Genomic DNA, 21,759 nt, shown 5'->3' with positions numbered 1-21,759 from the left:
GCTGTGGTATCTACTGGCCTGGACTTGAGCTAGTCACTTTATTTTCTGAGCTTCAGTTTCCTCACTGGATGAGTAGGAAAGTCATGCCTGTCTGGCTTAACTAGAGGGCCTGTGGTGAGGCATAAACTGGAGAAGAAAATCAAACCATTTGGTGAACTGTCAAGCTCAAGTAAGCCCATGTTAGGATCAAGACCTGTTCTTAGGATTATTCACTGGGAAAATGGCAGGGATGGGAAAGTCCCTTTATTTATTTGTTTGTTTGTTTGTTTGAGAGGGAGTCTCATTCTGTCACCCAGGCTGGAGTGCAGTGGCATGATCTTGGCTCACTGCAGTCTCCGCCTCCCAGGTTCAAGCGATTCTCCTGCCTCAGCCTCCCAAGTAGCTGGGACAACAGGTGCATGCCACCACGCCAGACTAATTTTTGTATTTTTAGAAGAGACGGGGTTTCACCATGTTGGCCAGGCTGTTCTCAAACTTCTGACTTCAGGTAATCTGCCCACCTTGGCCTCCCAAAATGCTGGGATTACAGGTGTGAGCCACTGCGCCTGGCCCCAGAAAGTCCCTTTTATACACACCCTCTCCCCGTCTTTGGCAGCAAAAGACTGAACTCTTATCTGTGTGGTAAGGAGCTGCCTTTTTCTTTTCTTTTCTTTCAACTTTTTATTTTATTTTATTTTACTTTATGTTCCAGGATACATGTGCAGAACATGCAGGTTTGTTACATAGATAAATGGTAAATGTGTGTCATGGTGGTTTGCTGTACCTCTCAACCCTTCACCTAGGTATTAAGCCCAGCATGCATTCGCTATTTGACCTGATGAAGGAGCTGCCTTTTATACCTCTTGCTTTTGCATATGCTGTTCCCTCTACCTGTCAGTCTTTTCCTTGTAAACCTGTTAAACTGGCACTCAGATCTTTCAAAAAGTCCACTCAAATGTTTTCTCATCTCTGAAGTCTTTATTCTCCCTCAGGGTTCCTACCCCCTGCCCATCCACCCACTCAGTGATAGAATTCCCTCTCTCCACAGTGTGACCACAGTTTTTTGTACACTTTGCTTTACTTTAAGTCTTTTTCATATGTATAATCTGCTCACAGGTCTGTCTTCCTTACTGGACTATGAGGAATTTGATTATGGACTGTATATTGTGTCATTGTTAAGTTTCCTGAGTATGGTACGCATGTTGTGGTTATTTATAATGTCCTTGTTATTAGTAGATACATGCTGACACTTTTAAGGGTGACATGATATCACATTTGCAACTTACTCTCAAGTGGTTCAGAAACAAAATGTGTATACTGACCACACACTGCCCCCACACACAGATAAAGCAAATTGGTAAAATGTCAATATTTGACTCTAGATGAAGGGTATGTGGTGTATTCTTGCAAATTTCCATAAGTTTGGAATTTTGCAAATTAAGGGTGGAAAAAAAAAGCATGGATTTTGGCATTAGATCTGATGGGTTTAAACTTAATTGTAAAGCTTTATCACCTGCTTTATTTTTCTTTCTTTCTTTTTTTTTTTTTTTTTTTTTTTTTTTTTTTTTTTTGAGACTGAGTCTCACTCTGTCGCCCAGGCTGGAGTGCAGTGGCGTGATCTTGGCTCACTGCAAGCTCTGCCTCCCAGGTTCACGCCATTCTCCTGCCTCAGCCTCCAGATAGCTGGGACTACAGGCACCCACCACCACGCCTGGCAAATTTTTTTTTTTTATTTTTCGTAGAGACGGGGTTTCACCGTGTTAGCCAGGATGGTCTCGATCTCCTGACCTCGTGATCTGCCTGCCTCGGCCTCCCAAAGTGCTGGGATTACAGGCGTGAGCCACCGCGCCCGGCCCACCTGCTTTATTTTTCTTTGAGCTGTGGGGCTTTTGGCAAATCATTTCCCTCTCTTGCTAAGGGTTTTCCTGACTATAAACAGGGCTAATAACTGTACCTAACCCTATAGGGTTATAAGGATGAAAAAGAATGATGAATGTAAGGGGCTAAGCCAATGCCTGGCACATAGTGAGTGCTCAATTAATGTTAACTATTGTTATGGCCATATATATTGTCAATATATGTTTACATAAAGGGACAAGCTTGGGAAAGTTGAAATACCCCACCTTAAAGGAGCTGGTGTGCTAGTGGAAAAACACAAAATACCTCATTGTCCTTATTTGAAAGACCTGAGGCATTTGGAATTGCCATTGAATCTCATTCCAGGAGCAAGGGTGGTGTTAAAGAAATCCACTGGGGATAAGGTAGAGGGTAGGCCAGGGAGGAAGGGCCAACCAAGGTCTGCGGAAACAGAGAGACGCTGTGGCAGGCAGTAAGATAAACTTGGGGACTCAAGGGTGGGGACGTAGTGACTATTGTCTCCCCTCCCCCTCCAGAGTGGGTAAGTCACTGATTAGTTTAATTGCTCTGCCTACCCATGCCCCCTTCTCGGAGAGCTTTTGTTTTCAGCCCTGTCATCCAAATCTAGGATGGACATCAGGTGTTTGCAAGCCCTGGACCCCTGTGTGCTTAATGCTCACGGGGAAGGACAGTTCCCCAGGAGGAAATCAAGAGTCAGCTTTATGGTTGCATTGAGAACTTTAATGGTAAGCCGATTTTTCATGTTTGCCAGTAAGCTCCTGTGAGGGGTTGAGACGGCGGAAGCTTAAGAGTGCAGTGTTCCTCCCCTCCTTGCCTCTAGAGGCACGCTGACTTCCTTCCTGGTCACAGAGCCCTGGCAAAGCCAAGGGGCTTCAGAGCTCAGAACCTAGAGACTTCCTTTTGACAAAGCAGCGCCTCAGAAGCTCTTCTAGGCTTTAGTTGGGGAGGCTTTTTGTTGTTGTTGTTGTGACGGAGTCTCACTCTGTCACCCAGGCTGGAGTGAAGTGGCACAATCTCAGCTCACTGCAGCCTCCACCTCCTGGGTTCAAACAATTTTCCTGCCTTAGCCTCCCGAGTAGCTGGGATTACAGGCGTGGGCCACCACGCCCGGCTAATTTTTGTATTTTTAGTAGAGATGGGGTTTCATCATGTTGGCCAGGCTGGTCTCGAACTCCTGACCTCAAGTGATCCACCCACCTTGGCCTCCCAAAGTGCTGGGATTACAGGCGTGAGCCACCACGTCCAGCCTGGGGAAGGTTTTTGTAACTGCTGCTGTGTGGTAGAATGTGGGCCCTTCAAGGAGCGGGTGGGGTAGGATAGTGAGGGGAAGCCTCCCAAGCTAGGACAAGAGCAAGCAGAAACAGGCAAATTTGTGTAAGTTCAGGTTCAAGGACTCTCCATCCTAGCTCATCTCCAAAGAGTTGATGTACTCCCGAACCCATTTCTTCTCTGGGTTGGCACACACTTGGCGGTTCTTTCGGGTGACAAAGCTGTGGGAGAGGAGAAGAAGAGGGAGGATGAGACCTTGTCAGTACCGGGACAGCCAGTTTGGGGGATGAAGTGGATTAAGGTATAAAGGGAAATGATAATGATATCGGGGTAGGGCATATTTGGAGCTCCATAAGATTTTATTTGTGGCTTTTAAGGAGAGAACATTTCCTCTTCTGTTGGATCAAAGGGCTCCAAGCCAGAAACAAATTTGTGTGCATTTTAATCACCTTCACACAGATGCATGTAGCCTGAAAAGCTAAGAGGATACGGAGCCTTGAAGCCCAGGGCTGAGCCTGCCAATCACTAGACTTTTCTCAGCACTTCCTCTGCTCCAGGCCTTGTGCTGGGTGCTTAAGATGCAGAGAGAATAAGGTGTCCCTCAAGAACTGAGTCATGGTTGAGTAAGTGGGAGACAAGAAGTTCTTTTTTTTTTTTTTTTTTTGAGATGGAGTCTTGCTCTGTCACCCAGGCTGGAGTGCAAGTGGCACGATCTCAGCTCACTGCAACTTTCGCCTCCCGGGTTCAAGCGATTCTCCTGCCTTAGTCTCCCAAGTAGTTGAGACTACTGGCGCCCGCCACCATGCCCAGCTAATTTTTGTATTTTTAGTAAAGATGGGGTTTTACCATGTTGGCCAGGATGGTCTCAAACTCCTAACCTCAGGTGATCCACCCACCTTGGCCTCCCAAAGTGTTGGGATTACAGGCGTGAGCCACGGCGCCTGGCCTTTTTTTTTTTTTTTTTTCCTTTGAGACGGAGTCTCACTGTCACCCAGGCTGGAGTGCAGTGGCACGATCTCGGCTCACTGCAAGTTCCACCTCCCGGGTTCACGCCATTCTCCTGCTTCAGCCTCCTGAGTAGTTGGGACTACAGGCGCCCCCCACCACGCCTGGCTAATTTTTTGTATTTTTAGTAGAGACAGAGTTTCACTGTGTTAGCCAGGATGGTCTCGATCTCCTGACCTCGTGATTCACCCGCCTTGGCCTCCCAAAGTGCTGGGATTACAGGCATGAGCCACCGCGCCTGGCCGAGAAGTTCTTAAAAGAACATCTGATTTGGCTTTAGACAACGCAGTGCCTGGCACACTCAACAAGTGAATACATCTGTGCATGGGTGGGTGAACGAAAGACGGGCATGACCTTGAGTCTTCATTTCACCATTTATTAGTTTGATCATTTTGTGCAAATCACTTAAAGCCTCTGCGTCTATTTGCTAAGCTCTGAAATGTAGATAGAAATAATTCTTTGCACAATTACTGTGAAGCTCAAAGGATAATATGTATGAATAAGTTTGGAAAAATACCATTCATGTGTTGTTACTAGAATGCTCTGAAACTTCTCCTTTAGGGTGGATGAGAGCAACATGAGACTAAAAGTCCTGGTACTAGACACTGTGGCTCAGGGGAGTTGAGGGCCATGAGATAATGGCAATGTCAAAGCACTTGCACCAAGTAACCAGCCAGAATGTGGAGGCCTATGAGAATCAGAGGCCTTATCTCTATAGTCATTGATGATAAAGCTGGAAATGTAAAAGTTGGGGGTCATGAGGGTCAGTCCAGCTGCCTGCCTCACCTGTCTGCTGGGAAACTGATTCTACCTGTGCGAGACCTTGGGCCTTGCTAGCAGCGCTGCCAATTAACACATTACTTCAGGGTCAGTCCTGCCTACTTACCCTTTCCCATTTTGGCTTTTCCTTTAGGATTTTTTCCTGCACATTATTCTTATTATTATTTGAAATTTGAACACTGATTTTACTTAAGTTCAAATACTGGATATGTTATTTTAGAGATTCTCATAGGAAGAAAATCAACTATTTATTGTGCAGCCATCCAGAAGTTTATTTATTTATTTTTATTTTTGAGACAGGGTCTCACTGTCACCCAGGCTGGAGTGTAGTAACATGAACACAACTCACTGCAGCCTCAACCTCCTGGGCTCAAGTGATCCTCCTACCTTAGCCTCCTGAGTAGCTGGGACCACAGGTGTACACCACCACACTTGGCTAATTTTTTAAAATTTATTTTTGTAGAGACAAGCTCTTACCATGTTGCCCAGGCTGGTCTCAAATTCCTGGGCTCAAGCCATCCTCCTGCCTCAATCTCCCTAAAATGCTGGTATTACAGGGGTAAGCCACCACGCCTGGCCAGGAGTTTATTTTATTTTTTATTTTTGAGATGGTGTTTTGCTCTTATTGCCCAGGCTGGAGTGCAGTGGCACAATCTTGGCTCACTGCAACCTTCGCCTCCTGGGTTCAAGCGATTCTCCTGCCTCAGCCTCCTGAGTAGCTGGGATTACAGGTGTGCGCCACCACGCCCAGCTAATGTTTTTGTATTTTTAGTAGATACGGGGTTTCATCATGTTGGCCAGGCTGTTCTTGAACTCCTGACCTCAGATGACCACCCGCCTCAGCCTCCCAAAGTACAGGGATCACAGACGTGAGCCACCGCACCCAGATAGAAGTTTATTTTTTAAATCTTATTGACCCATGCAGTATGCCACATGATTACATAGCATAACAAAGGTATTACATGTCTCAAACACAGAAATTCCGCCTTTGCTTTTGTGATTACTATCACATTAAAAAAAATAGAAATGTATTCCCTAGATGGAAGTATTATTCCCAAATATGTTCTGATGTGCTATGTACCCACCTTATTTAAATATTTCATCACTCATTCATTCTTTGGTTTAATATTTTCATTCTTTCTCTATGCATGTATTGGTGTGTCTGTCAAAGTCATTAAGCTCTTGTGGTTCTCCTGATTCTGTGCCTAACAGCATTAAAATTTTTTTTAATTGTGGTAAAATATTCATAACATAAAATTTACCATCTTAACCATTTTTGGATGTATCCTGCACATTCTTGAGCCTAAATATTTTCAGACAAAGTGAAGCCTTAGATTGTCTGGTGAGAATGAGGATTTCTTGGTTTCTCTTTGGGTTTCCCTTTCCCAGCCTCACTCAGAGCCACTTGACCATCTCTTTTTCTCCCACCCCGGTGTGCAGAGATGAAAAGGAAACGGAAGCAATATTCTGGCCTCTCATACTTTCTAGAGTTTGTGTTCTTATTTAGGATGGTGTGAGAGTTTCAGACACAGACCTTGCCCTTGTTCAGCCGGGAGTCATACAGGAAATCCTGCCAGACTTGCTGTCCCTCTCTCTTTGGCATCCTTGACCTGTGGCTAGGAAGTCAAAAGGCCAGGAAAACAATACCTGAGATGAGGGTAGCTCAGGCCTCCATTTCCTGCCCCCAACCTCCCCGCAGACTGTGATACCAAAGAACAGCCCCTCCTTGCCAAGTCTTCCCTCCTTACCTCCATTTTTGGCACCCTCTGCTTGCCTGACTTCCTCCTTCTGCCTACCCCTTAAGAGAGGATGTTCTCAAAGCTGCTGCCCTTTTCTCTTCTTTGCGTTTTTTCCTAAGTCTCTGGCCCTGGGCCTGGCACATAGTTGATGCTTAATGGATGTTTATTGAATGAGTAAGTGAATGAATGAATTGCATTCATTCCTTAAGTTTCACCTGTTACTTTTGTGTATGCAATAATGCATTTAGATGATAATGATAATAATAAGCTAACATTTATGCACCTACTGTGTACCAGAGCATATTCTAAGCATTTTCATCTTACTGTGACCCAGTGGGGGAAGTACTTCTATTACCCTATTTTGTAGAGGAGGTAATTGGGGTTACGAGAGGTTAATTGAAGGGCCTACACTCACCAAGTGTCATAGCTGGAGTCCTAACAAAGCAAACTAGCTCTAGAGCCAGTACTCACCAAGGCAGGCTGCATTGCCTTTTTAAAATTGGGATACCCCTTTTTCCCACAAAAGAATGTCATATTTTCAGCCCTAACAACCTTTCCTCAGCTACCAACTCTTCATTTCACCATCACCACTGGACATATCCACAGGGTTATCTTGCTGGCACCTTAGCTCTTTCCTCTTTAAACAGCTCTTTCACAAGGCTTAAGATGGTTCTACACTTCTCCAGCCAGAGGTGGAAACCTCAGTGTCATCCTTAACCCCCATTTTTCTACCTTGCTCTTGAGCTCAAATCACCTGCTAGGGCTTGCAAATTCCACCTTTGAAGGTTTCAAAAGTGTCTGTCTTTGAAACCTCCTGTCTCTCCTTTTCTTCAGGCACTGTTCAGCCTCCAATACTACTCACATGGATAACAACAGTAGCCGCTAAACTGGACTCCTGTTTTCTCAGCTTTCCCTGTTCTAGCTCATTTTACACTTGACAGCTGCATTTAGCACTTTTGCTGCATTTTCCTGACACTCCGTGCTTTCCTACATGGAGACTGTACATAAACCAAAGTAGAATCCTGGGGGACAGTCCCTTTTCCTGATATATCCCATTCCCTAGGCTTTTCTCTGCCAGGCCAAATCTCTCCTCAGATAGCACCATTTACAGCAAACTTGTAAATCCCTGAAGCTGAATGTGTTTCCTCTCTCCCTTGTCATGTTTTTTTTTTGCTGGGTACTCTAGTCATTGCTGTGTCTGTCTTGCCCCTCTTATTAGACTATGAGCCCCATAAGGTTGGGCTGGGACAGTGGCTTTAGTAATCTGTGTCTGCCAATAGTATGTGCTCAGGGAAGGATTTTCTTCTTTTGAAAAATATTTGTTTTCAGAAATAAAATTAGTAATTGTTAAATATTACCATTATACTTAAAAGGATTCATCAGACCCAAAGTCTGTCTTTGAGTACCTCTAACTTTGCCAGTGTCATAAATTTTTGGACTAAAAAACTTCACCCTGGCTGGGTACAGTAGCTCACACCTGTAATCCCAGCACTTTAGGAGGCTGAGGCAAGAGAATTGCTTGAACCCAGGAGGCAAAGGATGCAGTGAGCTGAGATTGCACCATTGTACTCCAGCCTGGGCAACAGAGTGAGTGAGACTCTGTCTCAAAACAAAAACAAAAACTTCACTCTTATATAAGAAACTTCAGAATTGCACCATTTTCATTTTTTAAGTCTCTACCATAAATTTCTTAAGCAATTGTCACTAATGACTTTGCTATAGTAGAAAGAGGAGGCTCTAGAGATGGACTTCATCCCTCATTTACTGTGCAGCCTTGGCTAAATCAATAAACCTCTCTGAATCTTAGTTTCAATACCTGAAACATGGAGAGAATTATGCATACTTGTCAGAGCTAAGTGTAATTTAAAGATCATGCACATAAGACATTTGACACATAGTAGGCATTTCCTATATAGTAGGGTTTATTATATTTTTCCAAATATACTAGCTTGCATATTTAAAGGTGAATCTCATTTCCTTATTTCTTCTCTGATGGATGGCTTTTTGTTTTTTTATTTGACTACAGTTATAGATCCCTGACCTCTGACCTCTTCTCCCTAGTTCCTCTGAGGTTTAGGTGGATTTGACTGGGTGTGAAATATGGGGGACTGTGTGAAATATGGGGTTCTTCACTGAAGGGGATGACTGACTTGATCTTCCCCACATAGGAGCATTCCAGACCATGTTTCAAGTAAAGGCCACACTAGTAAAGATTGGAGTCCTAGGCCAGGCACAGTGGCTCATGCCTATAATCCCAGCACTTTGGGAGGCTGAGGCGAGTAGATCACGAGGGCAGGAGATCGAGACCATCCTGGCTAACACGGTGAAACCCTGTCTCTACTAAAAATACAAAAAATTAGCCAGGCATGGTGTGGGCACCTGTAGTCCCAGCTACTCGGGAGGCTGAGGCAGGAGAATGGCATGAACCCAGGAGGTGGAGCTTGCAGTGAGCCGAGATCGCGCCGGTGCACTCCAGCCTGGGCGACAGAGTGAGACTCTGTCTCAAAAACAAACAAACAAACAAAAAGATTGGAGTCCTGGGAACATAGTCCATTGGAGTGGGCACGATTCTCTAAGGACAGCTTGTCTAGTCTTTTTACATGATAGCAGGGGACTCTGAGGCTAGAGATGGAGGAGCTGTGGCTGCTTGCAGCTGGAGGATAGGTGGAAGTGGGTAGGGCATCCTCTCAGAGGACTCCTGGGGGAAAAGGCTCTGGGAGGGCTCCATGGGGCTGAGACTCACACGACTGCTGGGTTGGAGCACTTGCCACTGGTGTAGAAATACTCCTTGATGTGGGCACGGGGCAGTGGGCGGGCAATGTAGGCAAAGCAGCAGGGTGTGGTGTCCGAGGAATCTGGAAGAGGAAAGGAAGGAGGGAGACCCTTTTATTCATTGCTACTGCACACTTGACATTGTGCTGGACACTTTATATGATTTATTTAGAAAGAACTGTTATCTTCCTTGACAGAAACTGAGGCTCAGAGAGGTAAAGTCACTTGGCCATGGATAAACAGTGGCAGAGTGGGGATTCCAATGCCTCATCTAATCCTTGAGCCAAGCTTGTATCCATCCCTCTACACCGTAACCTTCTGCCCTGGGCTTTCAGGGCCTCCTCCTGGCTTGTCCTGGGTCCTCTGGCTTCATTCTTGCCCTTCCAGCATCCTCAATGGATTTGGAACTTGGTTTCTTTGAGACCTAGGGCAGGTTGTGGGGAGGCTTCCAAAGCTCAGGCTCCATGACTCAGCCAGGATCCTAAGAGGGGCCTGGAGATGCATATTGTATCTTGGGAGCTCTGGTTGAGCTGCAGTGAGAAGGGCTCTCAACAGAGAACTTCTTGTTGGTCAGTTAATTCAAGATGACGTTGGGAAGCATCAGTTGCCACTTCCCAGCAGAGGAGTAGTTTTTATTTTCCCAGCAAGATGGAACCAGGTTTGAATACCAGTCTCCCCATTTCCTAGCTGTGTGCCTCCATGGACAAGTTACTTAACCTCTCTGTTTTCCCATCTGTACATCAAGGACAGCTACTCAAAGAAGGGTTGTGGGTATTAAATAAGATGTACAAAAATCGGCTGGGCACGGTGGCTCACGCCTGTAATCCCAGCACTTTGGGAGGCCGAGGCGGGCGGATCACGAGGTCAAGAGATCGAGACCATCCTGGCTAACATGGTGAAACCCCGTCTCTACTAAAAAATACAAAACATTAGCAGGGTGTGGTGGCGGGTGCCTGTAGTCCCCGCTACTCCGGAGGCTGAGGCAGGAGAATGGCATGAACCTGGGAGACGGAGCTTGCAGTAAGCCGAGATCGTGCCGCTGCACTCCAGCCTGGGCGACAGAGCGAAGACTCCGTCTCAAAAAAAAAAAAAAAAGATGTGCCAAAATCAGCACAATGCCTGATCCATAGTAACCATTTAATTAGCTTTTATTATCCTCTCCTTGTTTTTATTTGTTTTTTAAATGTATTCACTCTAATAAAGCCACATACCCTCTCATAAGCCAATTTTTTTTACATTTATGAAATGAGAGAGAATGTGGCTGTCTCAGGGTCTCAGGAAGTTTTAGTTTAGTTAAATTTCTTAGAAACCCTGCTGCTGACAGGCATGAGTCAGACGTGTTTCAAAGTCAGTGTGAGCTACTGATGACTACTAATCTCCCCAACATGAGTCCACACTCAGTGAACACCTGTAGGCCTTGAGGGTGTAGACCTTGAAGACAGAAAAACTGATCAGGAGATCCCTGCCATGAAGCAGCATAGAGATCTCTCAAGGACAACAGGACATATGGGTAAGACAATTCATAAGAATGTAAATAATGGGGTTCAGACAGTATTCATGCTACAGTTGAAAAGAGGGCAAGGTGTGGGACAGTCGTTGGGATGGGGTAGGCATTCTAGGCAGAGTCTGACTCCAGGGGCTGTGGTGGTCAAGACCAGGACTTACATGGGGAGGCAGATGCAGGAGCGCAGAGGGCAGTAGCAATGAGGATGACAGCGAGAGCTGCCGCGGAGACCTTCATGGTACCTGTGGGAGAGGCTGTGCGAGGTCCACGTGCTGTCTTGATCCTCTGCAGGAATCCTCTGCAGCTCAGGCTGGCCCTTTATAGGGCCAGTTGAGGGGCATCCCCTAAGGGGAGTTTCCAAAATAGCAACCAAGCATTGGCCGGTATCATAAGTGAAATTGCACAAAACGGAAAAGAAAACTGAAATAGCCTCCGGAAATTCGAGTCTCTGTCTCTCCCTCACTGCTCTCTCATCTAGAGTGAGCTCATCAGTTTCCTCTTTGACCAAGCACCAATGGTGGAAAAATTTCTCTGCTGACATCCTTAGTTTTACCTTCCAGGGAAGGGGTCCTCCTCAGAGAGCAGGAAGCCGCTTTCTTGGGGACAACAAGGAGCGGCAGTTAGGACAGGATCAGAAGTCACTGAGTCTTTATTACTCACTGAGTCACTGAGTCTTCAAAGTTCCTGCTTATTCATTACAGATCTTATCTCCTTTCCCTCATCCATGGAAGGATGTTATTTATAAAGTGTTTTATTGAGGAGGGTCCTCTGGATATACAGTCCCCAAAGGAGGTGAGCACACTCACACTGTAAATTGAGGCAGTTGATGTGAGCTGGGCATTGGGAAACTTTTCACAAGATATGAGTTGGAATGAGTCCTCTTGTGGGAATTTCTTGCTTTCATCCTGGTCATAGGGTCTCTCCCATTTACTTGCTAAGCGACCTTTGGGAAAAGTGCTTAATGTCTTTGAGTTCTATTTCCTTGTTTATAAAGTGGAATAATTGATTAGAGACTTGTTGAGAAGCAGAGGGAGAGAAAGGTCTCTTACAGCATACTCTATCATTATTGGCTACCATTTACTGAGGGCTTATCTGTGCCAGCCACTATTCCACTGTCTTAGCGCGTGTCAACTCATTTACTATTATTATCCCCATTTTATGAATGAGGAAACTCAATAAATACTGGGATCCCATCTCACTGTAAGGCCTTCTTGGGCACAAAAGTTACAGAATATGAAAGCTTCAAAGGACTTTAGGGATCATTTTTTCCATGTTCTTCAGTTGCACAAGAGGAAACCAAGGCCCAGTGAGCAGGAGTGACTTGCTAAGAACACACAGCAAATGAATGACAGAGTTGGGATCAGAACCCAGTTGCCCTCACTCCCACTTCAGTGCTCTGTCCATTAAGTACTGCCCAACATTAAAGGGTTCGTGGTTAGGAGTATCCTCAAAACTGAACCCATGTGGAACCTCTGGATTAGAGCTAGGGTCCTTACTGCATTCCAAAGAACTGGATACAGTAAGTCTTCATCAATTCCTATTTTAGTAGTTCAGAATTAGCAACAATTTGGTCGGGGCTAGGCTGAAATTGGCATCTGAATAATAATAATAATTATTATTATTATTGAGACAGTCTTGCTGTGTCGCCCAGGTTGGACTGCAGTGGCACAATCTCGGCTCATTGCAAGCTGTGCCTCCCAGGTTCACGCCATTCTCCTGCCTCAGCCTCCCGAGCAGCTGGGACTACAGGAGCTGGCCAGAATGCCCGGCTAATTTTTTTGTATTTTTAGTAGAAATGGAGTTTCACCATGTTAGCCAGGATGGTCTCTATCTCCTGCCCTCGTGATCCGCCCGCCTTGGCTTCCCAAAATGCTGGGATTACAGGCCATACCCGGCCGGCATCTGAATTATTTAAGAGAAAAGTGTTTATTGAGAGTGACAAAAGCGGCCGGGCGCGGTGGTTCACGCCTGTAATCCCAGCACTTTGGGAGGCAGAGGCGGGCGGATCATGAGGTCAGGAGATCGAGGCCATCCTGGCTAACACAGTGAAACCCCACCTCTACTAAAAATACAAAAAATTAGCCGGGCGTGGTGGCGGGCGCCTGTAGTCCCAGCTACTCAGGAGGCTGAGGCAGGAGAATGGTGTGAACCCGGGAGGAGGAGCTTGCAGTGAGCTGAGATCGGGCCACTGCACTCCAGCCTGGGCGACAGAGCGAAACTCCGTCTCAAAAAAAAAAAGAGAGTGACAAAAGCAAAATAAACAAAATGTAACCCCCTACTGAGATCATTTTCTGTTAGCTACTCTCACACTTGTAACATGGTGGTTGATGGTGACTAAATCACCCAGAATGGGAAGACTTTGCCACATTTCTTCCTCACGATGACTTTGAGGCAGAGTGGTTGTTCTTCTCATTTGACCAAAGAGGAAAGTAAGCCTCAGAACAGATAATTAACATCTTCAAGATCACGCAGCTGATAAGTGGGATTTGAAGGCAGGTGTTTCTGATGACCATGCTCAAGCTCTGTCCAGTCAATCACATCAGTAAGTCAGTTAACAGTTATCAATACCTTTCGGCCGGGCGCGGTGGCTCACACCTGTAATCCCAGCACTTTGGGAGGCCGAGGCGGACGGATCACGAGGTCAGGAGATCGAGACCATCCTAGCTAACACGGTGAAACCCCGTCTCTACTAAAAATAGAAAAAATTAGCCGGGCGTGGTGGCGGGCGCCTGTAGTCCCAGCTACTCGGGAGGTTGAGGCAGCAGAATGGCGTGAACCCAGGAGGCGGAGCTTGCAGTGAGCTGAGATCGGGCCACTGCACTCCAGCCTGGGCGAAAGAGCAAGACTCCGTCTCAAAAAAAAAAAAAAAAAAAAAAAAAAAACCTTTCTAGGTTACAGGTGCCATTCCAAGCTTTTTTTTTTTTTTTTTTTTTTTTTTGAGACAGAGTGTCACTTTTTTGATCAGGCTGAAGTGCAGTGGCACGATCTCGGCTCACTGCACCCTCCACCTCCCAGGTTCAAGCAATTCTTCTGCCTCCTGAGTAGCTGGGATTACAAGCGTCCGCCACCATGCCTGGCTAATTTTTGTATTTTTAGTAGAGACAGGATTTTGCCATGTTGGCCAGGCTGGTCTCGAACTCCTGACCTCAGGCGATCCGCCCACCTCGCTCGGCCTCCCAAAGTGCTGGGATTACAGATGCGAGCCACTGCTCCTGGCCTTGTTCCAAGCTCTTTACAACAATCCTCTCATACCCTCCTTACAGCTCAATCAATTAACAATGGAAACGTAATTTTGGAAAGTATGGCCATCTCATTTAAAGAAACAAATTGCAAGCACTTTAGAAACATTCATCCAACCACACAAAAATGTTCTACCAATTGTTTCCTTCACAAAGCCCCGTTAGGTCTAAGGTAAGTTACCAAACATGTGAGAGGTTCTGGAAAAGGCGGTGGGTTAAGAGCAGGGACTCGGCAGTTTCTCCTGTTTATTGTCCAGGTGGCCTCAGGTAAATTATTAATAATCTCTCTGGTCTCAGTTTCCTTACCTATAAATCAGTGATAATAATAATAATAGTTCCTCACACAACTATCGAGACAATTAAGTCCCTATAAATGTTCTCATGCTTGCAAAGCTCTTAGTGCAACGTCTGACGCATGTTAAGTACTTAATAACATTGCCTATTATTATCATGTTATCATTAAGAGTAAGATGTCAGTGCCTTTAAGGATATTCTGTAATTTATGCTTTTCAGCAGTCTAAACTAAACCCCCAGTCAATATGTATTCGTATTTGTTACAAAAAAAATTTATTTATTACAAAAAGCCTTTTTTTTTTTTTTTTTTTTTTTAAAGACGGAGTCTCTCACTTTCGCCCAGGCTGGAGTGCAGTGGCACAATCTCGGCTCACTGCAAGCTCCGCCTCCCGGGTTCACGCCATTCTCCTGCCTCAGCCGCCCGAGTAGCTGGAACTACAGGCGCCCGCCACCTCGCCCAGCTAGATTTTTCTGTTTTTAGTAGAGACAGGGTTTCACCATGTTAGCCAGGATGTTCTCGATCTCCTGACCTCGTAATCTGCCCGCCCTGGCCTCCCAAAGTGCTGGGATTACAGGCGTGAGCCACCGTGCCCGGCCACAAAAGGTCTTTTTTAAAACAGATGGGTAGTTGAGGCTTAGAGAGGTTAAGTGACTTATAGTCTGGGTTCATGGGCTTTCTACCACACTTCATTGTTTCTAGAGAAAATCATAAAACGATTGCCAAGGCTCAGTTTTCTTCTGTGAGCTCAATTTCTGTTTTCTTTCCTTGATTTCAGTTTCCCTCTTTAAGGAAGAAAGGAAAGTGTTTTCCTGGATACTAGATATGCTGAGTTGGGACAGGAGCTAAGGACAGAGGTGAGGAAACCTGCAGACAACAGCGACATGCTCCTCATCTTTGAGTCCCAGCGAACCTTTCCACTGTGTGTGTGTGTGCGTATATCTGTGTATAAGTGGTGGTGGGACAGAGGGTGGGTGAGTAGGATGGTGGGATGTTGGGATTGCTGAGTGGGAATAGGCAGTGGGAATGTCAAAAGTATTTTTGTTGTTGTTGTTTGAAACAGGATCTCACTCTGTTCCCCAGGCTGGAATGCAGTTACTGATCACCTGCAGGCTTGAACTCCAGGGTTCAAGCGATCCTCCTACTTCAGCCTCCTGAGCAGCTAAGGACTACAGGTGTGCACCACCATGCTGGGCTAATTTTTTTTTTTTTTTTGAGATGGAGTCTGGCTCTGTCACCCAGCCTGGAGTGCAGTGGCGCGATCTCGGCTCACTGCAAGCTTCGCCTCCCGGGTTCACGCCATTCTCCTGTCTCAGCTTCCCAAATAGCTGGGACTACAGTCTCCCACCACCATGCCCGGCTAATTTTTTGTATTTGTAGTAGAGATGGGGTTTCACTGTGTTAGCCAGGACGGTCTCGATCTCCTGACCTCGTGATCTGCCCACCTCGGCCTCCCAAAGTGCTGGGATTACAGGCGTGAGCCACTGCACCATGCTGGGCTAATTTTTAAATTTGTTGTATAGATGGGATCTTGCTATGTTGCCCAGGCTGGTCTCGAACTCCTGGCTTCAAGCGATCCTCCCACCTTGGCCTCCCAAAGTGCTGGGGTTGTAGGCATGAACCACCACACCCAGCCATGGGAGTATTTTTCTTCCCTTTCAGTGATTCTAATGGATTGTGAGGAGCACAGGAGGGAGGAGAATCTAATTTTTATTTCATGTCTACCATTCATTTTCTCCTGTGCAAAATCAAGGTTTGGACTTGATGGGCTATCTTCAATTTTTTCTCTGGTGCTAATGTACTGATTCCATAAGCAAATTCGAGAGCCCATGTAAACAGTATGGTGCCTGGTACAGGGTGGGTGTTCAATGAATGGCAACTATCATTATTATTCACCCAGCACATTATGTTCCTGAAAACCAGGAACTGCTTCCTGTCTGACCCACTGCAGTGGTGGAGAGGATCAAGGGAAATAATGATCATGGATGTGCTTAGGAGACGTAAGGTGAGGTACACCATCATGGAGCTGTCTCTGCTCTCCCTGTCCCTTCAGTGTGCATGGTCCATACCACTCAGTCATTCCTTACCCACTCTACAGATTTTACTAAGAATTGCTGTGAGCTGGGCACCCTTCTACGCTCTGCAGACACCATGGCTAGTAAGACAGGCAAAGACCTGCCATCTGGAGCTTGTTTGGATATAGGGTAGGGGGATGGGGAGAAGGGAGATAAACAATAAACAAGTAAATTTACACTCTTTTATTGTGAATCATCCTTTCACTGGTCTTGTCTTAACTCCATGAACACAGCGACAGTGTCCTATGTGTTTTCTATTTATTTGTATTCTCCACCTGCTTTCCAATAAATGTCTTAGATAAGCTGCTATATCAATGCAGATTAAGTCATACTAACTTCTTGTAGCATCTTAATTAAATGGGCTCTCTGGAGTCAGACTTCTAGGTTCAAAATCCAGCTTCATGACTTATTATTTATTTATTTTTAATAAAAACTATTTTTAAGAAACATATTTACAACATGACGTTTTGATATACATATACATAGTGAAATGATTATTCCAGTTAAACAAATTAATATATCCATCTCCTCATACAGTTGCCGCTATTTTTGTGTATGTGGTGAGAGCACTTGAAATCTCTTCTCTTAGAAAATTTCCAGTATTCGGCTGGGCGCGGTGGCACACACCTGTAATCCCAGCACTTTGGGAGGCTGAGGCGGGTGGATCACCTGAGGTCAGGAGTTCGAGACCAGCCTGGCCAACGTGGTGAAACCCGGTCTCTACAAAAAATACAAAAATTGGCCGGGCATGGTTAGTGGCACACGCCTGTAATCCCAGCTACTCGGGAGGCTGAGGCAGAATTGCTTGAGCCAGGGAGACGGAGGTTGCAGTGAGCCGAGATTGTGCCACTGTACTCCAGCCTGGCCGACAGAGAAAGACTCTGTCTCCAAAAAAAAAAAAAAGAAAATTTCCGGTATCCAATATAATATTATTAACTCTACAGTAGCCCTCCCTTATCTGTATTTTGGTTATTCTGGTTTTGCTTACTGAGGTCTCAGTTACTCTCGGTCAACCATGGTCAGAAAATATTACATGGAAAATTCCAGACATAAACATTTACATAACTTTTATTACAGTATATTGTTATAATTGTTCTATTTTGTTATTATTGTTGTTAATCTCTTACTGTGCCTAATTTATAAACTAAAGTTTATCATAGGTAGTATAGGAAAAAACACATAATAAAATAGTATATAACAGGTACTATCCATGGTTTCAGGCATCCACTGGGGGTCTTGGGACATCCACCACAGATAAATGGGAACTGCTGTAGTCCTCATGCTACACATTCGATTCTACATAACTGCAACTTTTTGCCCTTTGACCAGAATCTCCCAATTTCTCTTACAGCCCCGCCACTGGTAGCCAAAGTTCTACTCTTTGCCTCCATGTATTTGACTTTTTTAGATTCCACATGTAAGTGAGATCATGTAGTATTTTCCTTTCTATGTCTGCCTTGCTGTTATTAATGATGACTTTCAACAAGTTGCTTACTTTCTCTGGGCCTAAATTTCTTCATCTGTAAAGTAAGATATTGGACCTAACCTGTTTGGGGCAATTGAACCATTAAAGAATCTGATGAGGGCTGGGCACTGTGGCTTATGCCTGTAATCCCAGCACTTTGGGAGGTGGAGGTGGGTGGATTGCTTGAGCTCAGGAGTTGAAGAGCAGCCTGGACAACATGGCGAACCCCATCTCTACTAAAAATACAAAAATTAGCTGGGCATGGTGGCATGCCTGTAGTCCCAGCTACTCAGTGGGGAGGCAGGAGGATCGCTTGAGCCCAGGAGGCAAAGGTTGCAGTGAGCCAAGATCGAGCCACTGCACTCTAGCCTGGGTGACAGAGTGAGACCCTGTCTCAAAAAAAGAAAAGAAAAGAAAAGAAAGGGCCGGGCGCGGTGGCTCATGCCTGTAATCCCAGCACTTTGGGAAGCCAAAGCGGGCGGATCACCCGAGGTCAGGAGTTCGAGACCAGTCTGGCCAATGTGGTGAAACCCTGTCTCTACTAAAAATGCAAAAATTAGCTGGGCGTGGTGGCGGGTGGCTGTAATCCCAGCTACTCGGGAGGCTGAGGTAGGATAATTGCTGGAACCCAGGAGACGGAGGTTGCAGTGAGCCGAGATCATGCCACTGCACTCCAGCCTGGGCGACAGAGCAAGACTCTGTCTCCAAAAAAAAAAAAAAAAAAAAAAAAGCCAGTGCTGTGGCTCACACCTGTAATCCCAGCACTTTGGAAAGCCGAGGCAGGAGGATCACTTGAGGTCAGGAGTTTGAGACCAGCCTGGCCAACATGGTGAAACCCCGTCTCTACTGAAAGTACAAAAATTTAGCCAGGCGTGGTGGCACATGCCTGTAGTCCCAGCTACTTGGGAGGCTGAGGCAGGCGAATGGCTTGATCCTGGGAGGTAGAGGTTGCGGTGAGCAGAGGTCACGCCATTGCACTCCAGCCTGGGCCACAGAGCGACACTCTGTCTCAAGAAAAAAAAAAAAAACCTGATGAGGATGTGAGGGTGATCTGGCTGCAACATCTGTCACCCTATTGATCACCAGGGTTGGTTCTGTTACCGACCATAGTTTCTTGCGTTCTCCATGCAATAGAAATTGACATGAGGCTAAAAGACTTTTCCCAGACAAGACTTCATTGGAGCTTTTGCCTGGACATAAGGGAGGCAGCACAAGAGAGAATTCCCTGACTGACTCTGTGCAAAGAGCCAGTAGGGCTTTTTAATTAGGCAAAGCATGAGAATTGACATCAGGGGTGGGGTATGCAGGCTGGGCTGGGCAAAGCATGTGAGGGGTAGGGTATGCAGGTTAGCACTATTTGGTTGTAATGGTTACCTTGAGTAATGGGCTACCTGGTGGTCTAGCTGGGGCAACAAGTCTGTAAATCAGTTGTTCAGCATTCCTTCCTGAGGTGGAATACTCCACAACCTTGGTTTGATACTTGGATTTCCTAAGGCCAGTTCCTGGAATTTGTTAAGTAAAAGACATGGTTGAACATGGTGTCAGTGAGATGGTGGTGTGGGGTTTGTGATCAGTGGGAATTCATGAAAGAAAGTTCAGTGCTGGTGAGCTGCAGCCAAGCCCCACTCCCAGTCTGTCTCAATTTGGCTGATCTAGCTGGCTAGGCCCGTGTCCCCTTCTCTCTTTACCGTTCCATGTGCGTCCCTCCTAAAGCTGCGCACTTGGTTTAACCACCCAATGGGTTCTTCTTGCCCGCTGCCCAGATACAGCAAGTTTATCAAGACACAGGAATTGCAATAGAGAAAGAGTTCGATACAAATAGAGTCAGCTAAACAGGAGACAGGGGTTTTATTATTACTCAAATCAGCCTCCCTGAAAATTTGGAGGCTAGGGTTTTTTAAAGGTAGTTTGGCGGGCAGGGGGCTCGGGAAGCGGGAATGCTGATTGGTTGGGTCGGGGATGAAATCATAAGGAGTTGAAGCTATCCTCTTGCACTGAGTTGGTTCCTGGGTGGGGGCCAGAAGACCAGATGAGCCAGTTTACTGGTCTGGGTGGTGCCAGCTGATCCATCGGAAGGCAGGGTCTGAAAAATACCTCAAACACCCTTCTTAGGTTTTACAATAATAATATTATCTACAGGAGCAATTGGGGAGGTTCATGATCTCGAGACCTTTGGCTGCATGACTCCTGAGCCGTCATTTCTAATCTTGTGGCCAATGTGTTAGTTTTACAAAGGCTTTCTGGTCCCCAGGCAAGGAGTGGGTTGGTCTCAGGGAGGGGCTGTTATCATCTTTGTTTCAAAGTTAAACTACAAACTAAATTCCTCCCAAAGTTAGTGCTCCCTATGCCCAGGAATGAACAAGGGCAGCTGGGAGGTTAGAAGCAAGATGGAGTCAATTAGGTCAGATTTCTTTCACTGTCATAATTTTCTCACTGCTATAATTTTTGCAAAGGTAGTTTCAGAAGAGGACAACCTTCCCCAATACAGGAGGACTGTTCTTTGGTCAAGGGTATACGAGTAGCTGCGCTCCCCTGCTAGAACCTCCAAACAAGCTCTCAAGGTCCATTTGTAGGAGAATGTAGCGTAGTCAAACTTCCAAGACTCCAGACACATCCAAATGAGGTGTTGCATGCAGCAGTGTGCCTTTCTTAAAAATAATAATAATAATAATCTCATGAAAGCTGTGAACACTTCCACCAATCTGTAGAGACCTACACAGACAGACACATGTAATTTTGCATGTAAGGAGTTCATAGACCCTGCAGGCTCACTGATGGGCCTCTTGATCCACAGGGCTTGTTCCTATCAGTTTTCACGCCTCTGGCACCCCTTTTCCTAGCATAATCCTCTAAAGCCAGGCCCATATCCCCTCCAGCCTAGTGTAGCCCCTCTCCTCCCCTCCCTTCCTGGCACAGTCTTTTTTTTTTTTCCCCCATCATTCACTCTTTTCCAAAGCTAAGCTGGCTGCTAGCCAAGGCTCACATTGTGATGTTAGGAAACCAAATGCAGGCAGAGAAAATGAAACCTTACTCCATCTGGATTCCAAAGCTTTTATCTGACATGGAGTTCCTCTCCTGACTTCAGACTGTGGGCAGCAGCTCTGGCTGTTCCAGTGCTCTTAAAAACATGCCCAAAGCAGGGACATTCCCCCCATCCTCTAGAAATCTGGGATCCCAAGAGAAGCCTGAGGCAAAGTCATTTCCTCCTGATGAAACTTAATTTTCCCCATCTGCAAATTGGAGGTTACTTCCTGGTTGTTTCTCTCCTTCTTTGCCCCTGTTCACAAGTCTAAATATTCCCCACCTGAGACTGGAAGCTATCTCACTCTTTGTTTCTAAAGGACCCTGCATGGGGTAGGTGCTTCATTGGTGCTGGTTGGAGGATCTGCCAGAGGCAATAGGGTGCAAGCCAAGACCTCGTAGCAGGCTCAGGGGATTTCCCAGGAGGAGGCAGAATTTGAACCCAAGACTCTACAACATCCTGGCCTCGATTTTTGGTCCAGCTCTGGTTGGTTCTTTCTGTGTTATTCTGTTCTGCTCCTCAATTCCTCTCCCCTCCCCTCCCCCTCCTCTCCCCACCCCGTCCCCCACCCCCCCCTCCCCTCTTCTGTCACCTTGCACTGTGCACTTTAATGCACATTGCACTATGTCAGGGTACTAACTTTGACAACTGCTCTCATAATTCCAACCACATTCAGGCTGAGGGTTGCAGCTTGGCTCCCCCTCACTCTTCTCACCTTCACCACACAGGACATTGGCTGT

General features: G+C 45.9%; 1 protein-coding gene and 1 long non-coding RNA gene across 3 annotated transcripts; one reads left to right on the top strand and one right to left on the bottom strand.

Moving 5' to 3' along the window:
• The first annotated feature begins 41 nt into the window (after window positions 1-41).
• LOC134808867 (uncharacterized) lies at window positions 42-20,607 on the top strand. The gene is made up of 2 exons (XR_010152902.1): window positions 42-169; window positions 15,236-20,607. It is a non-coding gene; the product is annotated as an uncharacterized LOC134808867 (long non-coding RNA).
• CCL5 (C-C motif chemokine ligand 5) lies at window positions 2,556-11,317 on the bottom strand. Of its 2 annotated transcripts, XM_009432380.5 has the most exons (4): window positions 11,088-11,317; window positions 9,394-9,505; window positions 6,446-6,527; window positions 2,556-3,347 (listed from the first exon to the last, which is right to left on the bottom strand). In XM_009432380.5, exons 1-4 carry the CDS (start codon window positions 11,161-11,163, stop codon window positions 3,153-3,155), a joined length of 465 nt encoding a protein of 154 aa, XP_009430655.2. In that variant the 5' UTR covers window positions 11,164-11,317; the 3' UTR covers window positions 2,556-3,152. The 2 variants fall into 2 exon arrangements, with proteins under 2 accessions (XP_009430655.2, XP_016787460.1); XM_016931971.4 differs by lacking the exon at window positions 6,446-6,527 and having other exon boundaries at window positions 11,088-11,295.
• Window positions 20,608-21,759: the final 1,152 nt, after the last annotated feature.

This window comes from Pan troglodytes, chromosome 19 (assembly GCF_028858775.2).
Source record: "Pan troglodytes isolate AG18354 chromosome 19, NHGRI_mPanTro3-v2.0_pri, whole genome shotgun sequence".
Lineage (NCBI taxonomy): Eukaryota > Metazoa > Chordata > Mammalia > Primates > Hominidae > Pan > Pan troglodytes.
Note: the sequence above shows the minus strand (reverse complement) of the source record. Positions and strands in the feature narration are given on the sequence as shown.